Source organism: Rhinolophus hipposideros, assembly GCF_964194185.1.
Source record: "Rhinolophus hipposideros genome assembly, chromosome: 13".
In the NCBI taxonomy this organism is placed as follows: Eukaryota; Metazoa; Chordata; class Mammalia; order Chiroptera; family Rhinolophidae; genus Rhinolophus; species Rhinolophus hipposideros.
The window spans coordinates 28,096,778-28,119,343 of NC_138059.1; the positions used below are offsets into that span (position 1 = coordinate 28,096,778).

A 22,566-nucleotide genomic window follows, 5' to 3' on the forward strand; every position below is an offset into this window, starting at 1 on the left:
CTCCAAGTATTTCCCCACAACATATTTATTGATTACAAAGGGAAAAATAGGAACTTGTTAACAGTGGAAGAATCTGGCACACCCATCTTAACTAAGTGATGAAAGGTAACCTCACCAGTTATGAGACATGTCACATCATGTGCCCCCTGATATCACACACTGAGAAGAACACATCATCACTTCTGTAGTATTCTTGCCAAAAATATATTATTTGGGTTTATTTACAAGGAACACCAGAAAAACCCACATCAAAGGACATTTTACAAAACAACTGGTCAGTATTCTTCAAAAGTGTCAAGATCATGAAAGAAAAAGAAAGACTGAGAAATGATCCCTGGTTGGACCCGACCAAGGAACCATGACAGCTGAATGCAATGTGGGAGCCTGGATTGAATCAAGGATCAGTAAAGGGCTCTTAGTGGAACAACTTATGAAAATTCCATAAACTCTGTAGAGTATACATTTTCCAATGTTATTTACCTGGTTTTGATAATTGTGTTATGCTTATGTAAGATGTTAACATTTGGGGATGATGGGTGAAGAGTAAATGGAACTCTGCACTATTTTGCAACTTTTTTGTATCTCTAAACATTTTTGAAAATGAAAGTTAACAAATAAAAAGATATGAATGTTTCTTTATTTCTTACCCATTCTGGGACTTCAGCGATAACAGAATCAGTATTCAAGAATTTCCCGCTCCTCCCTAGGTATTTAGAGTATAGGGGGAAAAGGCCCCTGTACTATATAATATATATTGAGTAAAAAAGAGGCGCAAGATGGGTATTTTAACAAACATTGCATACGATTTTGATAAATGTTGTTCCTAAATAAATATGGTTAGAAGATTTGATAGAAAAGAAAAAACAAAAGATCCAGGAAAATAGGGATAAGAGCAGAGGTGGTGGTAAGAAGACATTAGGAGCTGCTGGAGATAGGGTATGGAAACAGTTCATGAACAAGGGGCCAGGAGGAAGAGAGACAGTTGTGGGGGTATAGAATAGCTATGGAAGATATTGAGAAAGGCAGAGAAGGGACAGAGGGATTTAAAGATATTTTACTGGAGAACTGACTCTGGGTGGTGAACACACAATGGGATTTATAGACGATGTAATACAGAATTGTACACCTGAAATCTATGTAAATTTACTAACAATTGTCACCCCAATAAATTTAATTAAAAAAAATAAAAAATAAAGATATTTTACTGGTATGATACATTTATGTTATCCTTGGTATTTGCTTGTGAGCCTATAGTAGAATTTTTTTTTTTTCTATTTTTTTTTCTTGGAATATTACTCTACGATGAAACTTACCCTCAATGGGCTTGGTATATTATAGTCCTGTTACATTGTGACACAATCAAGATCAGTGCCTTGTTTAGAAGATAAATGACACAACCATTTACCTGACAGCCCTTTGGCCTTATGAAGAAAAGTAGTTTGGCCCTGAAAGCTGAATCCCCTTAAGGACCGTGCATGTACCATAGCTCTCTGCTGTTGCGCATAAATAGTGACCACCAACAGTAGACCTGAGGACAATTGCTGGTGTAATATGACCAGGGAGCTACTTGGATCTCTCATGGATTTTCTCCGCTTGCTGTGTCCATTTGTTTCTTCCTAATCATTTTCAGGACTGGAAGCCAGAAATGAATCTGAAGAGACGAAAAGGTAGATGAATGAGCATTAGAATGTCAAATGCATATGACAGAAACTTTTTCTTGTGCAGGCTACTAGTGTCAAGAAAAATTGCAAAACACTTTGAAATGGCCAGAAAAGCTTATCCTCCTGCGTGATCTTGGTCTTTCATTTTCTACGAGCTATTTTCTAATGGTGTATATTGTAGATAGCTGATAACAACAATGCAAGTGATTCTTGCCCATGGACTTGCAAATAAATTTTACCCTATAAGTACAATGGACCTTCCCATCCACCCTTGGGGAAGAAGCCAGTTTTGCATCTATTAAACAAATTAATTTTGGTATTCCTGATGGCCTATATATGTGTGTACTTTGAATACTCTTTGAATTGGTTGGAATTTCTTACTGTTCCCTCTTTAATAAGTTAAACAAAATCTTTGACAAACATTCATTTTATATGTGTATAAAAGTCATTATGTGACCATATGTATCCATAAATATACATATATGCCATATATATTTTTTAATGATGGAGAATAAGAAAACTCTTTGGAGTTTACCAACCTGTAGTACATATCTACCTCTCTGTTATTTATTTATCCTTGACCTAGTAAAGTAACTCCTTTTATTGTTTTGATATTTAAAATTTTTTTTCAAATACGCTTGACATTCAATATTGTTTCATATTAGTTTCAGGTGTACAGCATAGTGGTTAGACATTTATATAATTTATGAGGTGATCCCACTAATAAGACTAGTACCCACCTGGCACCATCCCTAGGAGCTCTGACAATTAAGTTCACGAATTTGTTGCACCAATGTTGCTAACCGTTTTGATATCAGAGGGATTATTCATTATGAATTTGTACCCACTGGACAAAGAGTTAACCAAGTTTACTATTTGGAAGTGCTGAAAATGCTCCTTGAAAAAGTTAGATGACCTGAACTTTTTACCAACAATTCAGGGCTCTTGCATCACGACAATGCACCAGCTCACACGGCACTGTCTGTGAGGGAGTTTTTAGCCAGTAAACAAATAACTGTACTGGAACATCCTCCCTACTCACCTGATCTGGCCCCCAATGACTTCTTTCTTTACCAGAAGATAAAGGAAATATTGAAAGGAAGACATTTTGATGACATTCAGGACATCAAGGGTAATACGACGACAGCTCTGATGGCCATTCCAGAAAAAGTTCCAAAATTGCTTTGAAGTGTGGAATAGGCACGGGTGTCATTGCATAGCTTCCTAAGGGGAGTACTTAGAAGGTGACCATAGTGATATTCAACAAGGAATGAGGAATGTAGCACTTTTTCTAGGATGAGTTCGCGAATTTAAATGTCTGACCTTGTAGTAGTTATAATATTATTGACTATTTTCCCTATGTTTTACTTTGCATCCCCATGACTATTTTGTAACTACCAGGTTGTACTTCTTAATCCCTTCCTTTAATAGTCATTACAGATGGCCTTCTCAATAGCCTCTCTATGATAAGACTAAATATACTCACTTGAAATCAATCTTTTGAATCAATCTTTTGACATCTTGTAGCATCCTCTAGACCAGCCTTCAAAATCACAAAGCTAAGAGCCTTAGCCACGCACATCTGTTAATTCCCTCTCATCCTAGTGTCCCATCCGTTGCTGAGGATATAACTCTAATGTGAGGCTGAAGAGTGCTTTGACATGCCATTTGCCCTTCAAACTCAAAATTTCCTTAATTCTAGGTTATACCCTCATCTTGGTCTTACCTTTGTAAAGTACAGATTCCATTTCCTTTTTACTTCTCCCACTGGCTGCTTTGATCTTTTCTTCAGTAGTTTCATGTGTAGATGTTGGATGCGCTCCCTCTGTACGCTTGGATAGAAGGATGCTGACACCAAGATTTTAAGTTGCATCAGGAAGGAAGACAACAGTCCTAGCATCACTAGTATCACAAGAATAACACTGAGAGGAATCCAGGTCTTAGACAGAAGGAGCTTTGGTTTAGGGATACAGTTGGATTCAAACAGAGATATATTAAAGGAGGAATTATGGATGATGTTTTGAGTTCCTTGCTCCTAAAATGAAAGAATAAAATCACCAAGATGCATGCCATTTCATGTCATTCCCTGTCTTTCTCAATACTGTCCTGCAACAGAGCATTTATCTTACAATATGCAGGGAGCTTTGGCTGAAAGAGCTCTTGTGGCTCCTTTTGTGCCCTGTGATTGAAGTAAAGTCTTATCTGCAGTTATTGCAGAGTTATCCAAAGTGTGTTTGTGGACATATAGACTTCCTTAAAAGAAAGGTATCAAATAAGTTTGTCTACTTGTCCCTTCTTTGGAGAGACACAATGCCCACAAGACTATTGAAGGCTCTGAGAAGAAAGTAGAGAAATCTGCTTAACTTCAGCCAGTGGTTATCCTAACAAATTTGACCACATAATCCACTTTTATGGAGCACCTATTTCTACATTTTAGGGCACTTGGAACTAATTAAAAGTGGTTTTAGCTCAACGAGGGGTGAAATTTTTTTGGACCATAGCCCCTTAAGACCCAGTCAGATCCTCCCCATAAAACCACAAGGTCACAAAGATACAGAGTCATTAAGTTATGTTCCAAGTCATCCTTGTAGAGCTTGGGAGAGGGGAAATTATGCTTAGTGTAAGAATACTAAGAATAGTATTTATTGAAGGTGGTTCTAAAATCCTATTTTTAGAGGTCTCGTAATAAGACATTTCTTATCTCTTGGATGGTCAGGAGAGGCTCATTCCTTCCTACTTAAAGGCAAGAGAACAAATCAGTTGCTCTTCGCAAACTGACACAGAAGGCAGAAGTAGCATCTAGTCACCCAGCCAAGCCACCATCAAGAAGAGTGTGTGCTGATTCAGCTCTTTCTTCTCCCTGACCTCAGAAAGTCATTTAGTCTCTTGTGGATTTGTTTTCTAATTTGGTAAAACAGGAATTAATGGACCAGATCCTGCCCATGAATAAACTACTCCCAGTGTAAATTAAACACCATGGGGATGGAGCATTAACCTTATAGACTGGAGTACTAGTAAAGAAGAGGTAAATGACTTCTCAAAAAGAATCTAACCACACCCACAGAATACCATGCACGTTGGATCTACCCTAATGCCTGTGAAGACTTTGGAAATCCCACACCAGGGCTCTCTACACAAACGTCAAGTGAGATCTGCAATTTACCTAGCACTGTGGCTAAGCAGCGAAAGACATTTGTGTTGCCTCTCTTTTTCTCTTATTAAGACAGTTTGCCTACAACTAAATAGAGAGATTTTGATCCCCAGAGCAAAGGCATGCACTCTTTTTAATTCTATTGAAGAAACAAACACATCAATTGAGTCAGTGATGAGAAATCTTGCAATAAGAAAGCAGCGGGTGTCTTGTCTGGGGAGAAGTTAGTTAGTCTAGGAATCTAACTGGAGATTTTGCAGTTGGGAGGCAGGGCTTCGTAAAGGATGAGTCAACATTTTTGTGCAGGGTTGGTGGAGGGTAATGTGGAAAACAAATGAACTCTCAAAACTCGAACAATATACTAAACGGTACCCCGATGTTTTAAAATGTGTTTACCTCTCTTAAGTTAACAATTTGCCAATAGCACATTGAGTAATGGACAGAGGACTGGCTCTGGTATCAAACGGTACTGAAAAGTTAATGCAGACAAATTCTGTGCACATAGTAGGTGTTCAATAAGTCGCAATATGGCTGTTTCACTTACAATGGATGGGTGGGGACCCATCCAACTAGCTCAATTCCAGTCATTTCCCATCTTTCTTCTTTACTTAAAATCTTATGAAGTTGGGACAGAAATATTGGCAAAACTTTGAGCTGATGTTTCTCTTCCTGCTTGACTTCTCTTTTGTAAATCTACAGAAATGGAGAGACCAGGAGATGCCAAGAGTATCCTGGGGTAAGAGCAGGGCACTGCCAGTCACGCGGAGGCTATTGGCAGCGAAGTTTCCCAGGCACCACGAGAGAGACTGAGAGGAGCTCCCACAGCAATCTCACACTCACATCTGCTCCAGCTGTCATTGTGAGTGCACACGGTGGCCTCCCCATCCAGGACGTGAGCCCCTCAATGGCAGCCATCCAGGTCTAGACATCTTTGCATTCGCAGTACCCAGCGATGCCCCAAAATGCAATTGTCAAGACATTGTCATTGGACAGCTGTTGGGCCTTTTTTGAAAAGCAGAACTTACTTTTTTCCCCCTTCTGTCTAAAACGGTGAGAATTCACAAGACAGGCATGGCTATTGACTGAGAGGAATAAATGAGAGAGACGCAAAAAGAGAAAGAAGATGAGGGAGCAGGGAAGATTTAAAAAAAAAAAAAAGGAGGAGAATGGGTGGGGAAAGGGGAGAGAGGCCCTTTTATCAGCCACCCCCCAGAATCAAACATGACTAAAAATCTTGTGTGACTTTCATTTGAAACACTGCTTCCATTATCTACTCTGCTCCAGATATCTAGGCAACAGGGTTCTTGTAATTAACTGAATTCTTCAGGGGAAGCAGAGTGCTCAGAATAATCAACTCTGAGGAGCAGCCCAGGATTAGGAGGGGTGGGAGCCTGGACAGGACGGCTGTGCCAGAAGAAAAGGGGAGAGAAAGTGTGGATGCAGCAGGAGGATCCCAGACCAAGATGAAGACAGAAATGGAAAGTGGGGCTTCAGAAGAGGGTTTTTGCACAATCGATCCCCTCTAAAATTTCCCCAGCAGCTGGCACAACCTAAGTAGATCTGTAGAGAGAAAGAAAAGTCAGACATGTGGAAACTAGCCACTTGGGCTAGTGCACTCCATCCTAGCATGTGTGACACATACATGCAGACACACATACACACACACACACATTACACAAGCACATGCACACACAAGCACACATACACATGCACACATGCACGTCCACGTAGCTCAGCTTCACAACCTCTGGGTTAAAAAAAAAATAAGACAAGTGTCTGACATTATCCAGATCCTTTGAAATGTCCACATAATCACCAATTTCCACAGGGAAAAATGGAAACGAGAAAAGATGGGATACACAAAAACCCATTAGGACACAGCTGCCAAGAGAAGTGAGAATAGAGGAGAGAAAGGCAGGTACCTCAAGACTCAGAAGGCACAAACTCAAGGAAACACACTTACTTGGCTAATTAATATTTTCCTGGATCCATCCGATGGCTCCATTCTTTCAGTAATGGCTTTAGAACAGTGGTTCTCAATCTTGGCCACACATTAGAATTACTCGGGGAGTTTTTTACAAATCCCTCACCCAGGCCTCACCCAGCCTGGGTGGATCTAGGGGGCCCGAGGAAACATCGGGTTTGTTTGCTTGTTTGCTTGTTCAGTTCCACAGTGATGACACTGTGCATCCTTGTTGAGGACTGCTGGTTTAGAAGGTCTTTGCTTTCCAGCACATGAGAAACCTGAGTTTCTCAACGTGTGGTCTATGGACCACCTGCTTTGAAATCACATGAAGTGCTTATTAAAAGAGCTCTCCTGTATAAAAGAGGATCTCTGCAAATTGAGGCCTTAGGCTCTACATCCAGCTGAGGAAATTCTTAACATATACTTAAGGTTGAAACCACTGATGTAAGTTGTCTAGAAAACAAAAGTTAAGTTGGTTCCATTTTTTTCCCTGGGTGCTAAAAGCCTGTACCATCTGGTCACTGAGGAACCAAATGACTGCCCTATTAAACACTACTCTGATGCATTAGGAGCCTCCTATGTTTGATAAGGACTCAGGATGCCAAGAAAAGAAGTTCTCATTCAGAGAAAGTGCTCAAAGTCTACTGGCACAACAAGTCTGGGAAGAGAGGGCGTCAGGCCCTAAATCTGGCCTCTTAGGTTCATGCCAGGTTCTCCTACTTGAGAATCAACTTCGTGTCTCACATCAGAGGCCCCTATTCCCATATTTCAGTGTTTGTTGACTAGAGGAGGCTGAAAAATGGCACCCCAGAGATAGAAGACCCTAATATCCAAAACCTGTCAATGTTACTTTATTTGTGGGGGGGGGGGGCGGACTCTGCAGATGTGACTCAGTTAAGGACCTTGAGATGGAGAAATTATCCTTGGATTATCCTGGTGAGCTCTAATGCAATTGCCTGCATCCTTTAAGAGGGAGGCAGAGAGATTTTACATATATTGGGGAGAGGCGATGTGAAGATAGAACAAAGATGGAGTAACACAGCCACAAGCCAACGAATGCCAAAGCCACCAGAAGCTGGAAGAAGCAAAGGGCGGATTCTCCCCTAGAGTTGGAAGAAACTGTGGCTCTGTCAACCCCACCTTGATTTCAGCCCAGTGATACTGATTTCAGAGTTCTTGCCCTTAGAACTGCAAGAGAACAAATTTCTGTTGTTTTATGCCACTCCGTCTGTGGTCATTTGTTACTGTGGCCACAGGTAACCAACACAGTGACCCCAAGTTTTCAGAGTGATAGACCCTCACAGCAGGACTTCAACTTAACCAACATTTGTTGAGCTCCTTCTATGTGCCAGGCACTGTAGTTCCCAAAGTGGGTAAGACACAGGCCCGCCTGAGACGTTCATGATCTTTTGCAAACAGACCAGCAAACAGCCAGGATACCCCATGTGCAGTGCCCATCAGCACCTACCTCCCTGTGCAGCTTCAGGTGAAGCTCCAGTGCTGGCAAGCTTTGGAAATGTTTGCTCACTGAGGAAATGAGCTGATACAGCAGAAAATCAATGGCTGCAAACAGCATCCAGATGTAGAAGTGAGTAAATATGGGGAGGAAAAACAGCCCCAGGTTTTTCCTTTCTTTCGGAGTCAGCCAGAAAGACGGAACGACGACGTACTTTTTCCTTTCCTTCTGACTCAGCGGGAGGACACAGGGTCTCTGTTGATGCCTCTCCCTCTCGTCAAACCGAACAAACTGTCTTGTGATGTAGATGTTTTCAAACTTCCAACCACAAGGATCCAAAAACCGCTTCATGAAGAGTCCAGTGCCCAGTAGCACCAGCAAAAGACCTGCGAGGGCAAGCAGTTGCCGTCCCAGGGAGGACAACAGCTCTGTCGCCGTCACTGTCTGGTACAAGACCCCCAGGACTCTGCCTTTCGTGTCATTTAGCTGTGACTCCAGGGATTGGCTGGGACTGGAAAGAGAGACTGCCAGAGTCTGGTTCCAAGAAATAAGGTCATCAAATAGACTTAGGTGAGTGGCTAGACCGTAAAGCCACTGAATCGCTTCGATATACTTTTGCAAAAGTGGAAAGTGTACGGAAAAGCTCTTTGCTCTTAGGTTGCAAGTCATACTGTCCAGGAGGTCTTTAAAGTTGTGAAAGATATTTTCCACGTGTCCACATATTACTACGCCTGTGCCAGCTGCCATCAAAGCATTCCTGCCTTCACGCAGGCCACAAGAGAGGAAGAAGAGAAGAATGAAGCATCGCACGTGCTTGGAGCAGCACAGGAGAACACACGTGATCACCCAGGAGGTGGCGAAGACTATGAATGAGGACAGAAACCAGGAGAAGGCCACAGAGAGGAGGCCCACTGAAATGAAAGCAACGAAACAGCAAACTCCCAAATGTTGGATGAAGTTCATCCACCCAGGATTTCTTGGAGACACGTACGTTCCCCAAAGACTTGGGAAGATATTGGTGCCTGAGATCCAGACACCCATGCTCTCTGTTTCCCTGGAAATGAAAAAGAGACCAGGGTCAGCTGTTGCTTTTGAAATGTCCTCTGGCATTTTGTAAAGGGCAAGGTGATAGACTGATTGCAGAAAATGGCCATAATTCTTTACCCTTTTCAATCTCCCCAACCCCTGGCAATGGGATTCTACAACTTCTCCCATCAAGAGGTGAGAGAAATAGAATCCATCAAGAGGTGGGGTCTATTTCTCGACACCTGAGTTTGGGATGGCCGTATGACATCCTTGGCCAATAGAATGTGGCAGAAGTGACAGTGTGTCAACCCTAAGACTATGATTCACTCTTGTCTCTCTCTTGGAACCCTACTACAAAGTTTTTAACAAGTCCAGGTAAATTAGTCTCCTATTGCTGTTATAGCAAATTACCATAGACTTTGTGGCTTGTAGAAACACATATTCTCTTACAGTTCTGGAGGTCAGAAGTGTAAAATAGGTCCAGAAGGCAGCATTTCTCCTGGAGGGTCTGGGGGAGAATCCATTTCCTTCCCCTTTCCGGCTTCTAGAAGCTGCCTGCGAGTATATTCCTTGGCTCATGCACTGTCCACCATCTCAAAGCTAGCAGTGTTGTATCTTCTTTTCTCTCTGACCTCTGCTTCCATCGTTTTATCTTCTCTCTATGATGCCAATCCTCTGGCCTCCCACTGTAATTATATTGGATCCACCCAGGTAATCCAGGAAAATCTCCCATCACAAGATCCTTAATGGAAGCACATATGTAGAGTACCTTTTATCATGAAATTTAACATTTTTACAGATTCTGGGAATTAGGACATGGATATCCAGGGTGGGGTAAGCAAGGGAGCATTACTCAGCCTATCATACTCAGGTTGGCTGCCTGGTGACAAGGGACACATGACCTGTCTATTGCATCAACTCAGCCAATAGCCAGCCAGCTACCAGACATGTGAAGGAGTCCATCCTAGACTGGCCAGTCCCCAGCCAGCCCACCAGCTGATCACAGATACTTGAGCAATAATAAATGCTTATTGACCTTAAACCACTGAATTCTATGCTGCTTTTCTAGGCAGTGATTGTTACTTGATGAAAGCAGCAATGCAGTATTATGGGTCTTAAAAAGTTAAAACAAACCCTGGGGTTTATGGGAAAGCTAACATTTTAATAAACTATATTAAGATCACTTTTTGATAGTCATCTGTTTCCTTCTGCTCTAATTTTACAGACCACAAATCATACTAAGGGGCATCCAAATTTCAATGTGGCATTGGATTGAGGCCATTGTATTTCTGCTCTGTAACCACTGCATCTTCCCTCTCCTGCCCCTATCCTCCCAGTGCAATTCTCTCCTGAAATTCTTACAAGGAAAACAAGAATATTTTGTCACTGAGTTAATTATCTTTTCTTTTTTCCCGAGTTTGGCATAATTAAAATGAAGGTGCTACCAATTAAAATGGGGCTGCTACCATCCTGTCATGCAGATTTAGGTCTGTGACGAACTTGGGTTCATTTGGAACGGCATAAAATAAATTTGAGATGTTTCCTGATTGACATCAGAATAGCTAATGAGCATTACACCGTATATATGGGATGTTAATGAAAACATTGATCAATGTTAAAACACTGTCAATAAATCTCTCCTCACATCAAATAAGGACTGGATTTATGGGGTAGCCTCCTACAGTTTGAGCCAGCGAATTAGGCTCCTAGTGTTAGAGAGGTGTTCAGCATCGGCTAGAGGGCATGAACTGAGCAACCTGAGGAGAGGAAATGATTCTCTTTCTGGGTTCAGGCTGAATGAGGTTAATGAAGAACAGAAATGAGATGGGGAAACAGGCAGGTTAGAAACAAACCTGTGGAAATTTCTCCAGCAATCGTATAGAGGGCTTGCAGCTCCTGTCACGTAATCTAAATGGAAATGCTCAGCACAGAAAAGAGATACAGGGAGAAATTAAGTGTTGAAGAAAGGTCATTACCATGTGGGACTGGCCTTATCAGCGGTTCAAGATAGTCGGTAAGAGAATGTTCTTACTCTATCAGGAGGAAAGGGAACTGGAACAGTCATTGGCACGGGGACCAGCAAAGGAATGTAGACCATTTTTCCTGCAAGCTTGCTTCCTTTCAGACTCAGAGGTCCGTTTGAAGGTTGGAGTGTTCCCGTGCACCGACCCCACTCCCTCACTTCTCTGAGCCCCGGAAATGAGTGATGAGCCCCTGTACCCCTGTTCCTTCCTCAGCACTGCCAATCCAAGTGAGACCTGTCTCACTGCCTGAGCAGGACTCAGCAGTCAGAGCTGAGCAGTGGGCAAAGGGCAGGACACCCAGCACCAGAGCAGGTCAGGAGGTACTCTCTCTCCTCCTAGGTGTGTCCCCATTCGCTTTCTTTGTCATGGCTTTGGATTTGACTCCAAACCAGTATTTCAGTAATTGATACACTAATAAGTATCCATTGTCTATTCTGTCCTAGGCACTTTACATAAAGCATCTCCCTGCAGCCTCTGAAGACAGATGCTTGTTACATTTCACACAGTGGACACCGAGGCTCAGAGTGCTCACTGAAATGTGTCAGCAATCACACAGAGACTAGGTGGCACCATGGGGTTCAGACCAGGTCCATCTGACTCCTGGCCAGCCCCCTGTCATCTGCAGTGTGCCCAGATTCTATGACTCTGGGTTATGTGACAGGATGCCCAGCTCACTGCTGGTAACCTATCACATCTTCTGCCAGTAACTATTCAAGAACTGACCTGTATATTACAAACCCATTTCTATCTGCTCATTTGTCCCCTCTCATCAAAATAGTTGACCCTTTAAGGATATGCCTCAAATCAGCAGATTTTTCTATAAAGCAAATCGGAAATCCCAGCTGTTTCATTTTTTTCTGATGTCCTGTAAGAGCACCATGTTGCTTGCTTCCTAAAAAATTAACAGTGTACATTTTGGATTCATTTTTCCCTTCTCTTGTACAGTGTGTTCTTAATACAGATATTTCTCTGAAAATAAGAAACAGATTTATAAACACATTAAAATTTTAACATTCAGCTATAAAATCTATTATCAATTAAATAAGATATATGACTGCAATTTTGTCCCATAAGAGGTACGTGTGTTGTCTTAACAAGCAACAAATCTAACATTAATCCCTTCTGTTTTTGTGCTGAAAACAGCATGTCACCAAAAGACACCAAAACTTTCTGCAGTGTGAGGACTGAATGTTTTCTCTCCTATTTAATAGCTCAAGCCACAGAGGAGAGTTTTGGACCATGAGCCCAGAGGCTGGTGTTCCAGGCTGCCCTTCCTGTCACTGTTGAATGTCACCTTGATTTCTTCTCCAATGTGCTCTTTATTTTTCCTACTTGAATAAAAGACCTTCTTGAGCTTCTTCCCAGTGAGGTTTAATGAGGGGATCATTAGCCAGCACCTTAATACACCCTGGAGATAAGGTGCCCAGTAAATGCAATCCATTTTTTCTTGTTTCTTTGTTGTCACAAAAAATTGTGAACTTCCCTTCTCTGAAGATATTTAGACAAGCATCAAATGCCCCGAGTTGATCAGGAGCTGGCTTTCGCCACCTTCCCCACACTGATGTTTACATGGGGCCTTCACACGTCTGCTGATTTCTTTCCTCTCACTCCCACGGAGGTATAGTCATTCTGCTGGTCTTTCTTTAGATAGCCCCTTTTAAGCAAATCAGTGAATCAGGATTTGGACAAGTTGGTTGTTTCTTTCTTTCTCAAAGACTTTGTCGAGGAGGTACCAGATTCATAAATTTTATTTTTAGAGCGGGAAGAAATTTAATAGATCAGAGCTTCTTAAACTTGAGTATATAGTCCCTGGGGTAACCTTGTTAAAATGCCAATTTTGATTCCAAAGGTCTAGTGTGGCTCCTGAGATTCCGCATTCCTGACAAGTGCCCAGCTGCTGCTGCTGCTGCTCGTCTGGGGACCAGACGTTGGGTAGCAAGCTCTAGAATTCAGCACTGCCTGATGGCACTTGCTGTGATGATGGGCTTGTTCTCTATCTGTGCTGACTACTATGGTCGGCACTAACCCTATGTGACGATTGAGCCCTTGAAATAGGGCTCGTGAAACCGAGGAGATGAATTTTTAACTTTCTTTAGTTTTAATTAACTTAAATTTAAGTAGTCACATGTGACTGGTGTCTATGTATGAAACAGCACAGTTCTAGATGATTGACCCCTAGCTGGCTGGTTTCCAGAGATGAGGAAGTGAAAATCCAAAGGGGCAAAGGGACTTGCCGGGGCCCCTGGCATTGGAGGCAGAGCTGGGAGTGAGGCCCCAGGCTTCCAACACGCAGAGACACATTTCCCAACACACCAACATCTCATCTGACTTTTCGTGAACCTCGTTTTAAATCCTTACCAGGGCTGCTCCTGAGTAATGGAGCTAACTTTCCCACATACCAAATTTGCTTTCGGGCACCACAAATTACGTAATTAGAGAAGTGGACAACCTATAACCCGTGCCTCTAGCCAAGAATTAGCTAAATAGTAATAATAATAAAAACGATCCCTCTCTTCTTTCTGTACTCCTCCGACCTCCAGCCAGCTCTGCTGATCTCCTGCAGGAACCTGGTGTGAACCCACCAGCCTCTATCACAGTCTTCAGGACTTGATGAGAATCTCATTTTAAAGGAAATTCAGACGAAGGGTAGAGTGAAATAGGAAAAGTGCACGGGCAGGGTGACAGGAGACCAGAGGCCTAGCCTGCCTCCACTCAGAACGGGTGACCTTGCATAGGTCACCTCTCCTGTTGGGACCGCATCTCCCTTGGGCTAGCCCTGTTTTGTTTCCCAATCATCTCTGAAGCAGAGGCACAAAAAAGCCCAGAGCTGCCTCTGGTTTGAGCATTTTATAGTAGTCCCGCACCTGGGACTACTGTAAGTGGGACAAAAGAAGATGAAAGCGTTTCTCGTCTTTTCCTCTTTTTTTTTTTAAACTCATGCAAACTTGTGATTGGGTTCGGAACACACTGTTCCCTCAGCCTGCCAAAATACATCGAGCAGGCGCCGAGGTCTCCGTTTAAGGTAGAACGAATTCCTCATAACTTTGTTTTAATCATTCTTGCCTTGGGAAAGCCAGCAAATGCCTTTTTCTGTGAAAGCAACCTTCACACAAGAAAGGAAAGATTAATGAAAGCTACCGGGTAAACAGAAGAGCGTGCATTTACGGAACAGTTCAGTCTGTCATCGTGCACGGCGTTGTCAGCAAAGCCTGTCAGCCTCCCGGCTGCAGCAGCAGGATGGGACCAGCCCCGCTTCTCATCACCACTCAGAGTCTTGGCTAACAGGGATTAATCCTTCAAAGGCTGAGAGAGGCTCCAGTCTACACAAGCTGCTTTGTTAAAAGGATATTCAAGTTCTCGCCTGAGATGAGGGTATTCAGATCCCACAGGCTAATACGGACCAAGACTTTCTTTCTGATATTTCTTCATGTAGGAAAACAGTCAGGGGTAGAGAAAGGGGGATTCAAGTATATCCTCTGGTCTCAATTGTTTCTTCCAATTTACTAATATTTAATTTTTACTTTAAGAAACGGCAATTTCAAAAACAAGATTATTTTGAAAGTTTACTTACAGGTTCCTCTCAGGTTCTTCTTTGTGTACAAAGATGCCCTTCCCAAGGGCTCTGAGTCTTGATATAAGACAGGGAAAAAGGGAACCAGAGTGACAAGAGAGTCACATCACCATGAATCAACCTCTTTATTTCCCCATGAAGTGACTAAGTCATTTAATATTGACAAAGGGGATAATTGATGCAAAGAAATGACATTTTTTTTGTTTTTCTACTATTTTCCTCAGTACAGATGTTCCAAAAATCAATGTGGAACAAGATATTTTCAAACACTAGGGAGTAACTTATGAAACCTTGGATGGTTTCTTTCCCTCTTTTCTCTTTCCCCCTCACTCTCATTCTCCTCACCCCCACCCCCCCGCAATGGGGCAATGACAAACATTCACCATCCTCACTCCCATCCATAGTCAAAGGAGCCACCTGTGCATTGATGACGCAAGACAAATGTAACAATCTGTGTCTATCTTGCACAGGACTCTCTCTCTTAGAAACTGAGCTTCCAAGTCAAGAACACCAGCTTGTGTGGTTTTGGGGAACTAAGAAAGCATCCAAACCCATCCACACAATTATTCTTCACCTTTTGATTGAGACCCATAGTATAACTGCAAGAGCTTTAATCTTAAAATTCAAATTAAAATTAAAATTTGGTTCCTGCCAAAGTGAAGATAGGCCTGAGAAGGAGTGATATAAAGAAAAATACAAAATAAATAATTTTGTAGATGAGACTCTAAAAACTCATGTCAAACGTTATGGTGAAGATACACAAATGTCTGATGTTTGGGAGACACAGCTATTGATCAATAAACAATAGGGATCCAGAGAATGTTGTGAGCAAATTAACGTTACAGAAAATCAGTGCGTATCTTTGGAGTGGGTTAGAGGGGAGTGAGTACAGTGACAGGAAGCTGATTTAGGAATTGGGACTAGTGTATTGGTCAGGGTTCTCCAGAGAAGCAGAACCAATTGTGTGTGTGTGTGTGTGTGTGTGTGTGTGTGAGAGAGAGAGAGAGAGAGAGAGAGAGAGAGAGAGAGAGAGAGAGAGAGAGGTTTGTTTTAAGGAATTGACTCATGACTCAGATGATTGTGGGGGCTGGCAACTCCGAAATCTGCAGAATGGACAGACAGGCGGGAGACCCGTGGAAGAGCTGATGTTGCAACTTGAGTCCAAAGGTGAATGGAAGGCAGAATTCCCTTTTCCTCGGGGGTCCTCAGTCTTTTTTCTGTTAAGGATTTCAACTGATTGGATGAGGCCCACCTACATTATGGAGGAAAATCAGCTTTCCTTCAAGTCTACTGATTTAATTGAAGAGCATGAGTGTTTGTAGGGAATGTAGCTGGAGAAATAAGGTCCCAGATAGGTCTCCAAATAGAAATATCCATCCTGTAAACAGGCAGGAACATGGGCCTGGGCTGAGGAGCAGATGTGAGGCATAGACAGAGAGCCAAGAGTCAGATCAGTGCCTGCAGCATAGCATCCAGGGCATTTCTGTTGAATTGAGTTGCAAGTTGAAACTATGAAACCAAAGAGATTTTCAGCGAGAGACAGTGTGGAGAAAGAAGAGCAGAAGAGTGAGACCTCTATTTATTGTGTATGGGCTGCAGGGTGCCTTTCTAGCACTCACAGTGCTGGGGCGGGGGCTGAATCATGGAGCTCGTAGAATACAGGAGCACAGCTGCCTCCAGGAGGCAGAGAGACAAGTCTTAACCTGGGTGGGGAGAGGAGGGAGGCATTTCAGAGGGAGGAAACTGCAGGTGCAAATGCATGGAAACCCATGAGACAATGGCAAAAGTCTGGATGTGACTGAAGTGTAAGGTGCTAGGGAGAAGCGGTCACAAATGGTGCAGACAAGGCCGCCGGTCACATCTTTAACAGCCCTGCGTGTCAGGAGGCCTAGTTAGGAGTAAAGGTGAAGAGAGTCATTAACGCAAGATGTTTTCATTCCAACAACAAGGTCCAGGAAGCAGCGTGGATGACTGACTGCGTAATCCAGATGCGACGCTGGGCCCAAGAAAGGGAAGACTCAGGGAATGGACAATCAGGGCCAGACTGGAGATGGTGAGAGAGGGAAGAAGAATGAGGCCCCGGCAATGGCCCTAGGCTTTGGTGATTAGGAGGTCACTGTGCTCCTGGAAGAGACATTCCAGTAAGGGGGTTGAGAGTGAAGCGCAGGTGAAGAGCAGAGGGGCAAGCCAATGGTTACTTTGTAGTAGTGTTGGGGGTGGAGATGGAGAGAAAGAAGGCGGTAGTAGAGAAGCAGCGGTTTTGGTTTTTGAAAGAACAGAGGAAGTGTAGTATATCAGCCTCCGGAGGAGAATGATCATAGGAGGAGACTGGTGAGGAGAAAAGTTGCTGGGGATGGTCTCAGCCCTCTTGGGGAGGAGGAGAGGGAGACATCTGCCCAAAAAGAAGGGAGGGGAGACAGAGGCTGCTGGCTTTTAGAGAACAAGTCTGGGAGCAGCTGCTCGAAGAAGCACTGGGAGGAGGAGGCCTCCCCCACCCCGCCCCTAGGGCCATCAACGGAAGCCAGTGAGCCTAGTTTTGAAAAACCCCAAACTCTGTAGTAGGAGAAAACGGCGAATTGGATTTCGACCTTGGAGACTCCTAAAAGTAAGTGCAGCTTAAGGTTGAGGAGCTGGGATGCAGGCAGGTGAGATTCAGCTGTTGCTGCAAGATTTCTTCCCTAGACTTTCAGTGAACCTGGAGAATGGAAGAGCTATGCTCAGCTGGGAATTTTAACCTGATTCAGCTCCAATGTTCCTTAATAGCTTTGAAAGGCTGCAGTTAGTGGGCTGGACTCTTTGAGAGTATCTGTACTCCTCAGATAAATCGCTTCAGAACAGCAATGGTTGAGAGGCCCTGAGATGTAGAAACCATCCTGATTCTAACACCAGGGCCTGATGGCCACCAGCGAACTAAACTTGGGACCCGAATTTCCAGAGCATCGCTAGGATTCTGCCTGAGGTGGCTGGCAAGGAGCAGCAGTAAGTCATGCTGAAATTTTACTGTGTGATCCTAGGGTCAAAAGCACCTTCCTGCCATCAGGAATCTCTGTCCCACAGAGGTGATTTTTGATTTGATAAAGCATGGCTAAATGAGGCTTACTTCAGATCTGTAATTCATCCAGCTCAGGAATCCCTCTAGAGGACTAAGATAGGGAGAGGGTGTTTTAGAGGCTGCAAGGCCTAGCATATACAAATGTAGTCATTTTGCCCATTTAGTAGCTTTTAACCCCTTAAAAATGTAGTCTTTTCTTAACAACCTAGTAGAGGTAATGTTTCATATGTTGAAGGAACCATGTGACAATTCTGCCCCACGAGTCCAATTGTGCCACCTCTGCTCTAAAATTCTCTCCTCCTAATTTCAGAGTGATAGTCCCAGTCTATTTTTTTCTGAGATCATCTGAGTTACAGCCTTTACAACTACAGATCTTGATGGTTTCTACTATTTCAATACTGAAGTTGTCCAGGGTTTTGCACTCACCTCTGTACTGACGCTGCTGCTCACCCCCAGCCCCCAACCCCCTTTGCCTTTCTGTCCGGTCCCATCAGCTTTTTCTATTGCTCAGGTCTAGTCTTCAGGCATCACTATGCACCAGGCCTGGACTAGGCCTGACAGAGGCATGATTCCAGAAGCTCACGTTTGGCTCTTAAGACACATGCACATGTAAGGGAGTCTAGACAGAGAAACAATGAAGTTATACAGAAAGGCCATGGAAACACTGACGAGGATCACGAAAATCGTCTCAGGGACAGAAGGGGGAGTAAGGGAGAGCCAGAGAGAAGGGAGAGGATGAGGCTGGGTTTGTCCATTGGACAAAGTGGGAGGGAAACAAGCAAAGCTGGAGGCCCTGAGGTGCCAGTGTCCGGCCCAGGTACGTGCTCACCTGGTAGCCCTCTCTCCTCCTTTTCCCCTGCATTCCTTGTGATCAGACCCTGGGTATGTGACTCAACCCTGGCCCAGGGGTAATTAGGGGAAGGCTTTGAGGAGCTTGTGGGAAGATTTCCTCTCTCTTAAGAGACATGTATAGGAAGAAAGAAGTTCACCTTTACTAGACACGGTTGTGCCTGCATATGAGTTCTGGGAGACCTGCAACCATTTTTGTAAAATGAGGGGTGACAGAGCCAAAAGATGGGAAGCATCTGGGTCCTCAGTGGCATCTGTAGCCACTGAATAAACGCTTTTTTTTTTTTAAGATTTTTTATTGGGGAAAAGGAACAGGACTTTATTGGGGAACAGTGTGTACTTCCAGGACTTTTTTCCAAGTCAAGTTGTTGTCCTTTCAGTCTTAGTTGTGGAGGGCACAGCTCAGCTCCAGGTCCAGTTGCCATTGCCAGTTGCAGGGGGCGCTGCCCACCATCCCTTGCGGGAGTTGAACTGGCAATCTTGTGGTTGAGAGGATGTGCTCCAACCAACTGAGCCTTCTAGGGAGCTCAGTGGCAGCTCAGCTCAAGATGCTGTGTTCAATTTTTAGTTGCAGGGGGCGCTGCCCACCATCCCTTGCGGGAATCAAGGAATTGAACCAGCAAACTTGTGGTTGAGAGCCCACTGGCCCATGTGGGAATCGAACCGGCAGCCTTCGGAGTTAGGAGCCTGGAGCTCTAACCACCTGAGCCACGGGGCCGGCCCACTGAATAAACTCTTGATGCCCTCTGCCCCCAAGCCCCAGATAGGAGGCACAGATATCCCAATCATTCAAGCTACATTTTCCCCCATGACAGTCGCCATCTTTACTTATAAAAATCCAGATGGAAAACGCATTCTTTCAGTCATTCTGAGTTTTCCTTCTTAGAAAAACAAAATGGCACATAAATGGCTTTCCCACTGTCATTCCCATCAGTGGAGGTTTGTCAGGCAGCCCTCTCCCCTCCCCACCTCAGGCCATGTGTTAAAAAATAAACTTCATTGTTTAGAGCAGTTATAGTTTCATAGCAAAACTGAGCAGAAGGTGCAGAGATTTCCCATATATAACATGTCCAGCCTCTTCAACTATCGACAGTGCCCACCAGAGTGAAAATTTGTTACAATTGATGAATCTGCATTGATGCAGCACAATGACCCAAAGTCCATGGTTTATATTGCAAACTACTGTTGGTGGTGTCCGTTCCAGGGGTTTGGATGAATGCATAATGACTTGTGTCCACAAGTATAGTGGGTATTCAATGATAGAGTAGTTTCACTGCCTTAAAAAGCCTCTGTGTTCGGCCTATTGATGTCTCTCTCTCTCCTAATCTTTGGTAACCACTGATATTTTTACTGTTTTGTAGGTGGGACCATACAGTATGTACTCTCTTCTTCTTCTTGTCTGGAGTTTTTCATGCAGCATAATTATTTTGAGATTTGTCCATATTGTTGCAGGTATCAATATTTCATCCCTTTTAATTGCTGAGTAGTATTCCATTGTATGGACACATTACGAATTGTCTATCCATAAACCTGTTAATGAGCATTTGGGTTGTTTCCACTTTGGGGCAATTGAAAATAAAACTGTTACGAACATTTGAATGTAAGTCTTTGTATGGACTCATGCTTTCCTTTCTTTTGGGAAAATACATAGGAGTGGAATGGCTGGATCACATGGTAAGTGGATGTTGATCTTTAAGAAATGGCCTAAGTTTTCTATCGTGGTTGTACTATTTTGCATTCCTTCTGGCAGAGTGTGAGTTTTAGTTGCTTCGTGTTCTCACAGACACTTAGTACGGTCAGTCTTTTTCATTTAACCCAATCTAAAAGGTGTGCAGTGGTCTGTCATTGTAGTTTTAATTTACATTCGTTTACTGACTAATGATGTGGAGCATGCTTCCATGTAGTTATTTGCCATCTCTATGTCTTCTTTGGTGAAGTGCCCATAGCTGTCTCTAATTCATTTTGTAATACAACTGCCACGGTAACAGAATTTCTTTCTGTTAAAATATGTATCTTCTTTATAAAAAAGTAATTGACATTTATTGTAGAAAATCACCCTTAACGTTACCATTCAAAGATAATTCTCTGTCCATTTTATACACTTCAAATATTTTTTCCAGTTTGTAATTTGCACATTAATTTGATTTATAAGGGTTTTTTTGTATATAGAGGATTTTGAAAATGCTATTACTCTTTGTCCTTTAAGATATACTTATAAAATTTTACTCTCTCCACAGTTTTTTGGTTTGTTTTGTTGTTGTGTGGATGATATTCCATTTAAATATTTAATCTAATATTTATTTGGTAAATTATAAATCTATATTCGTTTCCTATAGGTACTGTAACAAATTGCCTCAAACTTAGTGGCTTAAAACAACACAAATTTATTCCATTACAGTCCTGAAGTTCAGATGGGAACCATCTGGGTCCTCAGTGGCACCTGTAGCCACTGAAAAGACCCTCAATGCCCTCTGTTCCTAGACTCCTGATATGAGAGACAATAAATATCCCAATTGTCCTACAGGGTTAAAGCCAAGATGTCAGTAGGGCTGTTTTGCCTTCTGGAGGCTCTAGAGAAAAATGTGTGTCCTTGCTTTGTGCAGCTTCCAGAGGCTACACGTTCTTTGCCTAGAGTCTTCCTTGATCTTCACAGCCAAGAATTGTATCACTGCAACCCCAGCTTCCATCAGCACATTTTCTTCTCTGAACTTGAGCTTCCTGCCTCCCTCTTACAACCCTTGTGACTACATTGGGGCTTCCATTATCCTGAATAAACCAGGATAATCTCCCAATCTCAAAATCCTTAATTTAATCACATCTATTTGTCATTGTAAAGTAACACATTGACAGGTCCTGGGGATTAGGACATGGACGTCTGGGCGAGGTGGCTGTGGGGGATTAGTCTGTCTATCACAGTATCTCATATTGCTTTTTATCCAAATGATTTACCAGTTGGTGCACTATTATTTATTAAATAATTAATCCATAAGTTCTTTGCTGATTGGAAATGTGAGCGTCATCATATAAAAAATTCATGAGATATATATTTATTTCAGCAATTTCTATTCTGTTCCTCAATAGAGCACACTTTCTAACATGCATGTCTGGTCCTCATTGCTACAGGTCACAGTTCAAACTCATGGCTCTTGAGGCCTCCACAACCCTTTCCTGTTCTTCTCAGCCTCATTGCCTACCATGCCTGGCATGGCTCTAGCCAGGGCCAGGGGAGTCTGGTGATCTGATAACCCATCTAACCTGCAGTTGACACAACTGTGTAAAAGTACCACCTTCTAAAGGGACACCCAAGTGAAAATGCAATAGCTATGAGATGTGCAAATGTAGGGTGCCACTCCACACTCTGTGAAGAACTATGAGCTATAGTTTGATGCTGCCCAGTTTCAGCTCAACAAATATTTGTTGAGAACAATGATACACCGAATCCAAGCTAGCCACTAGGCTATAGAAAGAATAAGCCACCATCTTTGACTTTTGGGCATTTCTAATCGAGGGGAGAACTCAAATATGTAAAATGAGAATTTTAGTACAGAGAGATAGACGTCACGATAGAGGTATGTTTTAGCTCACCTACCAGTGTTGCACACTTGTGTATTTTTCTTGATGTTTACATTACGTTAGCATTTAATAAGAACCATCATGTTCTTCATTTTATCAAATAACAGAATTTGTTAAAATTGCAGTGTCCTTACCAGCATTTGACTATAATGATAATATCTTACAGAGGCCATTGGTAAAATTACTCTAAATACCCTGAGTTTACATTGACAGGCTGTCTGGTATTTGCTTCCTTAG

General features: G+C 42.9%; 1 protein-coding gene across 1 annotated transcript; it reads right to left on the reverse strand.

Moving 5' to 3' along the window:
• Nucleotides 1–1,576: 1,576 nt before the first annotated feature.
• On the reverse strand, nt 1,577–9,275 carry DCSTAMP (dendrocyte expressed seven transmembrane protein; the record flags this gene model as incomplete). Its single annotated transcript, XM_081070269.1, has 3 exons — nt 1,577–1,651; nt 3,388–3,696; nt 8,247–9,275. The coding sequence occupies 3 exons, from the start codon at nt 9,273–9,275 to the stop codon at nt 1,577–1,579; spliced, it is 1,413 nt and encodes a 470-aa protein (XP_080926395.1).
• Nucleotides 9,276–22,566: the final 13,291 nt, after the last annotated feature.